Raw genomic sequence first — 9,335 nt, forward strand, 5'->3', positions numbered from 1 at the left:
GTTTGGTTCAATGCATGGAGAATAAAATTGGTTATTTGATAAACAAACTCTTATTAACTAATTTTTTAATTTAGGGGGAGTTTTGTTCATGCAATTATATTGGGAAAATTTAAATTTTTTATTTATTTCTTCTATTTAACCAAGTTTTGTGATCATCAAAAAGGGGGAGATTGTTACGCCTTAAACGCATACAAATCTCGTGTTATGAGATTAATGTTTTTAATGCATTAAAAAGTCTCCATAATATTATGTTTTGATGATTACAAAACTCGGTTAATTGTTACTAACAATTTAAAGTGAGATTTTGCATATTAGATTTATTGACAAATAAATTCTTGAAAGCTATTTTGAAGCTATAAATGTATTTATGAAGTCTCATATTGCTCATATAATGGACACAATGTTATGTGGATGATATGTAACATTGTATGAGAATATGAAAAAAAAAAAAGACAAGAAGAGAAGCCAAATTATGGAGCAACAACATCCGAAAATTACTGGGAATTTTCTATGCATTGAAATCCGATCTCCACCAGTCATAATCTAGATGAGGAAGTGTTAAATCTTATGTCCAGATTTGAAAGCAATCCAACGGATATATTTAGAGATATGATGTTTTCAAATATGCCCCGCACAGTACCTACTTCTGCAAGGAGCAAAAAGATAAAGAAGCAATTTCAGAAATTTACTGGAAAGTTTTGATGAATCAGAATCTGATCTCCACCATTTATAGTCAAGATCAAGATGTTTTAAAAATTATATCAAAATTTCATATCAATCCAACGGCTAGATATGAAGTTATGATTTTTCCACAAAAGTTGTGCAGTACCTATTTTTACAGAACATGAAGCGAACCATTAAGATTCAACTTCAGAAAATAAATGGGAATTTTTGAGACATTTAAATCAAATCTCCACCAATCCGATTCAGTTTTAGGATGTTATACAACTTCTGTCCAAATTTCAGATCGATCCAACGGATGGATTGGGAGATATGAATTTTTCAAATGTGTCACGCATAACAAGAAGCGAAAACATGAAGAAGCGATTTCCGAAAATTACTGGAAATGTTTGTCTAGATCAAATGAAATCTCCACCATTCAGAATAAATATTAAGATGTTTTAAAGCTTCAAGAAAAATTTCAGATCAATCCAACCGTTAGATTGTGAAATATAATTTTTTTACAAAATCCGCTCAGTGTTGGGTGAAAGCAGGCAACGGTGCCGAACACTTTTTTGCCTACTCATGACTTTCCAACACATGCTCCATGCAGTCAAATCAGATTCAAATCCTTTTCAACTATAAATAGAGGCTTTCCAAGGTCATTTGGAGATATTTCAACTCATCTCTTCTCTCCTTTGCAAGCAATCTTCTCTCTATCAAAGTGTTTGTGTGATATATTAAGATATTTGAGAGTGTTTGTAAAAATAAGTTTGTGAGTTGGTTGTGCTATTGTTGTAAACACTTGAGTGTGAAGCTAAGTGTGTTGTGTGATTTTTGAGGCTATCCTTGGAGCCCTTAAGGCCAAGTATTCGAGTTGTATCGGCGCGGTGATCGTGTTGAGTTGTACGGCTATCCTTGGAGCCATCAAGGTCAAGACGTTGAAGTGCTAGTGGATCCTTGGTTAATCGATCTTAACCAAGAAGGGGAGACGTAGACGATTTATCGTCGAACTTTCATAACATATCCTATCTCATTTATCGCTTTATTTATTTTACGCATTTATTTATCGCATTTATTTTTATTGTTTAAGTCTTCCGCTTGCATACTTGCATAATCGCTTTAAATTGCTAAAGTTGTCAGTAGAACCTAAATCCCCCCCATTAGGTTCTAACAATATTGATATATTCACTCATTTTCTTTAAAGGGGTTTCGTCACTAAAAACCATTTATATACATTCTTCAACTTGAACTTAAATGAAGCTAAACGATCTTATAAACAAGATCAAATAATAAATTTTGAGATTTAATCTTTGAACGTCATGTTCACTTTAAATTTTATTGGGATCGATCTCAAAAGTTATTCTTGTAGTTTCTATTTTGTCCCTCTCATGTTGGAAACATTGTTTCACAAAAATAACGAATGAGAATTGCTCAAAATAATTGATCATAAGATCTAATTTATTTCCAAAATATTTACAATCTCTTCGAGAGATTTATGTAGTGCATTTCTCGCACAAACATTAACTTTCAGTACATAGTCATTTGACATAATATTTATAATATATATTTCAGATATCCCCAAATATGATGCATTTATTCTCATGGTTTAATAGTTTATTGGAGACAAAAGAAATCAACTAAACCAACATATTTATAATCATAAAATTGATATGCATATCCTCTTTTTTTTTTTATCAAGCTTGTCTTGATTATATATTCTGGAAGTTTTTCTCAATACGTATTTTTGCAAACATCATGTTGCGCTCCGTGGGCCCATGTTATTTATTCATTTCAGATAATATGGGGATTCTCTATCAATTTGAGCTTTTATGATAGTGCTATCAATTTCGCTAAGCCATAAATAAGAATTCATAAAATCTTCTGGATCTTTGAGTAAAAACATCAATATTCATTGATCCAGGAACTTTTGGTTTATTTATTAACATCTTTGTGCACTATCAATAGTTTTTCAACTATTTATATAATTTGAATGCTCAATTAAATCAATAATGTCAAACTCTGAAAGTATTTCTATCAATGATACTTTTGGAGCTCTTTAGCTCTTCAAGAAATATTGATTTGTAATATACTATTTAAACCAAATCAATATATACTAGATTCAAAAATTCATATACGTCAATGTTTATCACTACTTTATAATATCAAGCACATTATTATTTTCATCGTCACTCAAACGATCTTCTAGATCTTTCAGACATCCAATCAACATACGATAAAATAGACATCAACGGTCTCCATAAATTTTTATATCTTGCTTGATAGATATCAATAAATCTTTTACATACGTCAGGTACGATAGTGATACGAGATAACGATGTGCATTTAATACAATACTTGATTGTGACGTATATCACAATATATTTTGTGCCGAATTTATAATTCGTATCTCGCTTCATACGAGATAATTTATTCTTGCTTGAAGAATTAATCAACCACAGTGTATCAAATGTGTTCATTGACACTGTCACATTCACTTAAAAGAATGGACCACATTAATCAGACAACTTTCATAATTGTCTTTCCTTGAACAAAATACTATAAATAAGATATTATATTAGAAGAATTGCAATTGAAAAATCAAGTGTACCTTTTTTTCAAAATCTCGTATGCACCAGTAGATCTTTTACCTTTGACAATGACATTTGATCTATCACGAATATCATTTCACATTAAATTCATGTTTCTACATGTAAGATAATAACGTGTGATAAAAATATTTTATCATTCATTTTAAAAAAATGATAACGTAATCAAATGATTTTGAAAAAAAATCCAAAATTTATATCCACAATCAAAACTGAGGAATTTAAAATCCATAATAAAGATTTTACAACGCAATAAATCCTGAAAATATAAAATTCTTAAATCGGAAAAAAAATTATCATCAAATTGCATATTCAATTAATGTGACATCTCATGCAATTTATTAACCAATTAATAGAATAGATTTACAAATTCTGTAGATCTTGTTTTATACCATTAAAATAATTTATGTGAATCAAAACAAAACGCATGCTAGAATTTTCCACAATTTAGTTTAAACAAATACAAACTTAATTTTCAAAAAATAAATTAGTTCAATAAATAAATAAAATGACTTGAAGTTAGTCATAAATCAACTCATTGACATCATCATGCATAAGCTATCATCAATCCATCATCGTCGACGTTGTCCAATATAGATGATGGTCCAATTCATTGAGTTTAACATTTATTTTTCTATTTCGATTGATAGTGTTGCGATCTTACTACCGTACATTCATAATTGTCAATCAATACTCTATGCAGTTCTGCCAGTTCATTATTGAAAATCAAGTCGCTATTCATAAAAAGATGACAAATAATATATCATGCTTCTTCTAGAACATTCATAACAAACATATGATTTGAATCAATATCAAGTCAATATCTTTTGATATATATTTTTAATAATTTTTTTCTTATGAACATTGACAATTTTAGATCACATATCGATTTCTTTGAGAAATTGTACTAAATTTCTCAATTCATAAGATCCTCAACAACCAAAAGGACGTTAAATTATATTCTTCGAGGATATTTCCAAATCTTGTATCTTATATTAATATTTTTCATTAATATTATCAAATCTTGCATCTTTTTATCAATATTTCAATATTGATAGAATCTTGCATCCTTTTTTTTTTTTTATCAATATGTCAATATTGATATATTTTGACATGATATCATATCAGATACCAATAATGATTTCTTCACTTTCTCAATATACGAAATCATATATCACATCTTTATCATGAATATATATTTAGATTCTGAATATATTATATCATGATCATGAATTTCTTCAAATTCTCAATATAAAATCATGTTATGCTACTTTATAACCATCAACATATTCATGATATTTCATGAGCATCAATATATCAATTATTTCATTGTACTACTTATAGAACACCAATAAATATCTCTCATAAAATTGAGTATTGACAACACGTTGTGCTATTCCAATGACGTCAATGAAACGAGAATTATTTTCATTCTCAGTTGGTTACAATATCGTGCTGATAACGTGTTATAAATCATAATAGAATTTATGAGATGAGGGAATCATATGAGTCAATACTCAAGCGTAAATTTTATTGAACTCAATCACCTCCATTTATAGAAAAAGATTACAAGATACAAATTTTTACAAATATTATCTTGATATATTTACCTTGATCACATATCTTGAATAAGATAATCATCTACAATAATAACTAGTATTTCACTGCACGCGTTGCGTGCTCGTTCATTTCGTTTTTTAACAAAGAAAATAAATAATAAATTGTAAAATTAAAAAATAATAAAAATATAGCATTTTCCTACACAAATATTCACAAAATATATATATATATATCTTATAAAATGAGTATTATTTTTGTAAATAAAATAATATCAAAGGGCACAAAGTGAGCTTTTAATGGCTAAAAAAGAAAAAATCTTATAAAATAACTAATTTGCTCAATAATTTTGGTTTTATTAAAAATTAAATTAGAATATAATGATAATTTTAAATCAAGATTCAAGAAAGATATATTTATAACATTATTGACATTGTTAGTCATATTTGTCATACCATTGTTTCATTTTTCGAAGTGCTCCTCCACGCGTCCTTACTAGTATTTGAAAAATGTATGAAAACAGGATATTGATCGAGAATAATCTATGCGGAGTTGTTCCTTTGGGTTTTGGGGAACTTGACTCAAACCAGCATAAATATGAGATTATATAAAATTATTATTTTTCGAGCTTAAACATTTTAATAAAAACTTCAACTAAAAGAGTTCATAATTTCATAGAGGGCCTAGACATTAAATCTTAAGTAAAATAGTAGCACATTCATCCTTGATCGGGATTAAAAACGACCGACGCTCGTGGGGACTTCCGACGACAGCGCGCTATATCAAGCACAATCTTCAATTTTCTTTCGGGTGTGCATAGCCTCCGTGTTATACTCATTAACTCAAGGCAGGGCGAATGCCTGAGCAGATACTCGATAAAACTAATTTCCAATGGCCCACCATATACACCAATAATCTTCACAGTTTTCAACCGCTGAAACAAGAAATCAGAAGATATCTTTCTAGCCCAGAAATCCAAATCACGATCTTTTGTTCTAGCTAATGGATTTGAGGAAACCTGTAAGGGGAAAAAAAAAACATGTAACCACTTTCATCCACCAATGTCAAAAGAAAATTTAGCATGTTGAAGTGACTCACGGATATTTGTAGCTCAAGCAAATTTGGAGAGTTCTCAATTAGTCGAAGCACAAGATAAATCTCTTCGTCATCAACAAAGCTAACTTGATGTAACTCGATATTCTTTAAATGGTGATAAGTTAATGGATTCCATCCCTGACCATCAACAATACTCAAATATGACAATAGAAGAGACAATGAGCTCAAATTTACCAAGCAAATTACAGTAAATCATGGAACAATTGTGTATGAAAACTGGTAAATTTATCTTACACATTTATATCATACTAGAAAATAAGGCAATATCTTACTTCTGTGAAATATATATGTCCAATAAGCCTCTGAAACCTCGGAACACCACCAAGAAACTTATTGAGGTTGCAGCCAGAACAACGTTCAAAGTGCTCAGCGCTGACTTCGGTCATAGCAACAGATATAACAGCCAAATTTGAGGTGCTAGCAAGACATTTATCCTTGGATTCACCTTCTAATATCAAGTATTTATGTTTCGGAGCACGGACAGTCAGCTCTAAGCCATCAAAGTACAACAATGTCAAACTCTCGAGAAGATGACAACTTGAAATCAGAATTCAACATCAGAAGAGGGAATCAAGATTTGCTTAACATTGAGGTATTTCAAACACAAACATCCTTCAAAGTTTTGGTGGGTTGCCGGTTCACATTGAACAAGCTCCAAAAACAGTAAGTTTCTCACAAGGAAAAAAAAAAAGACAGGATGGTGCCCTATACGACTGACCTCCTATTTCAAGAATTAGTTCCTTTATCTCTTTCCAAGGAATGAAAAGAAGCCACTGATCAACCTCAGGAGCGCCCTGCAAGTATGAATAGATAGTGAGAACTTATCAATAGGCCGAGAAACAAAAACCTGGTCATAAAGTTCAAAAGATGGTCTCGACAATTGATCTATCGCTGCCATGAGTTGCACATCTGTCATTCAGCACAAGATGCATCAGCGAGGCCCATTTAAACCTCCAATTTCTCGATAGTATGCTTGTTCTTACAGCATCCCTAACTGGAAGCTTTGTGAGGATGATTTCAATTATGCATTGAGGCAGTTCGCCTATGAGGTCTTGATAAAATTCATTTTCCATCCAAACTCTTCAACTAAATAATCCCTATTCAGCAATGTATCCAAATCATTAACTATGACAACCATCAATATATATATTTTGGGAGCGGGAGAAAAAACATGAAAAGCCATTACATAACAAATTCACGCCATCGTTCCTGACACTAGGGGGGAAAAGACTTTAACTTCGTGGCAAGAACGTTCGGTCCACTTTCAGTAAAAATTCAATAGATTTCCTAGTGCCTATCTTCTACAGATAGGTTAATGAACATGATTCAAGCACATAGTTCACCCAATCAAATTTCTCAACTTCCTCACTAACCCTACCCTGTAGCCGTCCCTTTTATTGGGATGAAAAAAACAACCACATAATAAGCAAGATAGTTTTTTTTTTAAAAAAAGAACTAATTCCAGAAAGTGGCCAAAAAAAACAAACAAGCAGGAAAGAACAACTACAATTTCACATTATCTCAACCAAAGTTGGACGGATTTCTTAATGCATGAAGAATTGAATAACATAATCAACTATTAAACTTCCTACAGAACAATACACAGTTCAGCCCAAAACTACTGTGAGTATGTAAACCTAAAGGATCACACTAAATTTTCGAAAGAAAAGCAAGTAAAATTGGGGGATCTGGCGGCAAACAAGAACAGAAACATACGATGTAACGGAATCAGAAGTACAAAAGGCACTAGATTTACCTAAGACGAAAGTGGATTTGTGATCGTCTCAACTTCTTCTCGTTCTTGAATAATAATTAGGGCGGACGGATTTGGTGGGATTCGGATTCATCGTCATGGTATATTTGAACTCTTTTGTCGTGAGAGAACGTAATAAAAAACTTGTTTTTTTGGACACACGGGCAATTTGTTAACGAATAAATTCTTCAACGTTATGGGATTTTTTTTTTTGGTAAAAAACTTAATATTAAGAATAATGCTAGAGGTTCAACCAATATATTGTACAATGATATTTATAACAATTATGTTATGATATTTTGCTATTATCTCGTGAGATTTTGATATGATATCGTGAGATTTTGCATTTAATGTATCGTGAGATTTGATAAATTAAAATTTTGTATTGAATTCTTTGTGGTGTAAAAGTTGTTGTACAAATTTGGTTGTACATGTAGTATTACTCTAATATTAAATAGAGTCAACCAAAAATACATCCGAAATAAAGGAAGGCGAGGGAGAAACTCGATCTTCAAAATCATACAAAGAACCTACCGCCCTAGCTAAAGCGTGAGCAACTTGGTTCGCTGATCGCCTAACAAAATAAAACAAACAATATTGGAATTCTTCGACAAGAAGTTTACAATATTCAATTAAAATGCCCAAGATGGATTGAGGAGTTAAGAGCATTTATTACAATTTTGGCATCTGATTCAATTTGAATGTGATGGTAATCAAATTCTTTTAGCCGGCTTAATGCTTCCCTTATGCCCAAGGCTTCCGCAATGGCTGGATTTTGTATTCTAGGAATGCATCCATGAATAGCTCCTACAACCATTCCTCTGTGATCTCTAATTATACCTCCATAGCCCATGCGAGGGGGGTTGTTGAATAGCGCTGCATCGACGTTGCATTTGATAAGTGGAGCTGGGGGACATTGCCAATGTGTAATCTGCTGTTGGATAGGATGGGGTAATCGAGGTATCTGACTGTTACGAGATGCAACCCATTGGGAATGTACGGACATGGCGAAAGAGAAAATAAGAACAACTGGTTTGCTCTTGCCATTCCAAACCACATCATTTCGGTTTTGCCAGATATTCCACATTAAGATTGCTGCCATTTCAATATCAGATGAATCTCGAGTGGTTGTGAGGTTCTGCCACCAATCAGGTGTAAGAGTGGGTGCCCAGTGAGCCAACTGTGTGGCTATGGGCTTTGTTGACTCTTTGTATAAACAATCTTTTGTTTAATATTATTTACACTTTTATGGCAATGACTTTATATTACTTCATATTGTTATATTGTGATATACTATTGTTGTTTTGATAAAGACCTTGAATATACTATAGTGTATGTAAGATGTGGTAGAACATGGAGATGTCTATCATGAAATACATCTTATAGTCACTGTATATTCTAAAACCGTTCCTAGTCGATTGAGCCGTCCGATAATAAGGATAAGGATCGCTCGAGTTTGAGACTAGCATTTGCGATGCGGAGTACCACGTTTCATTGGTAGGGAACATGGAGATGTTCGAAGCATGCAAATGGATATTCATAGGATGAATAGTCGAACTACCCTATCCGGACTTTCCAAGTGGTTATCACTTATCGAGTGGATAAAGTCCGCGGTTTTGGTTGTACACCATTAGTCCTTA

At 32.0% G+C, this 9,335-nt stretch overlaps 2 protein-coding genes across 2 annotated transcripts; both read right to left on the reverse strand.

The window, feature by feature from the left end:
* Window positions 1–5,401: 5,401 nt before the first annotated feature.
* Window positions 5,402–7,832, reverse strand: LOC140875509 (F-box/FBD/LRR-repeat protein At1g13570-like). Its single transcript, XM_073279212.1, has 6 exons — window positions 7,699–7,832; window positions 6,821–7,039; window positions 6,661–6,736; window positions 6,215–6,432; window positions 5,925–6,059; window positions 5,402–5,844 (listed from the first exon to the last, which is right to left on the reverse strand). Exons 2-6 carry the CDS (start codon window positions 7,013–7,015, stop codon window positions 5,545–5,547), a joined length of 924 nt encoding a protein of 307 aa, XP_073135313.1. The 5' UTR covers window positions 7,016–7,039; window positions 7,699–7,832; the 3' UTR covers window positions 5,402–5,544.
* Window positions 7,833–8,323: 491 nt separating this feature from the next.
* Window positions 8,324–8,797, reverse strand: LOC140873895 (uncharacterized). Its single transcript, XM_073277183.1, has one exon. It carries the CDS (start codon window positions 8,795–8,797, stop codon window positions 8,324–8,326), a length of 474 nt encoding a protein of 157 aa, XP_073133284.1.
* Between the last annotated feature and the right edge of the window lie 538 nt (window positions 8,798–9,335).

This window comes from Henckelia pumila, chromosome 1, assembly GCF_033568475.1.
Source record: "Henckelia pumila isolate YLH828 chromosome 1, ASM3356847v2, whole genome shotgun sequence".
NCBI classification, from domain to species: Eukaryota; Viridiplantae; Streptophyta; class Magnoliopsida; order Lamiales; family Gesneriaceae; genus Henckelia; species Henckelia pumila.

Excerpts from the sequence above, each read along its gene's own strand:
- LOC140875509 (XM_073279212.1), bottom strand. The coding sequence starts at position 7,015 with ATGGAAAATGAATTTTATCAAGACCTCATAGGCGAACTGCCTCAATGC. Across the intron at positions 6,060-6,214 it reads GACATATATATTTCACAGAA|GGATGGAATCCATTAACTTA; the intron begins GTAAGATATTGC and ends GTTGATGGTCAG. Across the intron at positions 5,845-5,924 it reads TGCTTGAGCTACAAATATCC|GTTTCCTCAAATCCATTAGC; the intron begins GTGAGTCACTTC and ends TTCCCCTTACAG.
- LOC140873895 (XM_073277183.1), bottom strand. The coding sequence starts at position 8,797 with ATGGCAGCAATCTTAATGTGGAATATCTGGCAAAACCGAAATGATGTG.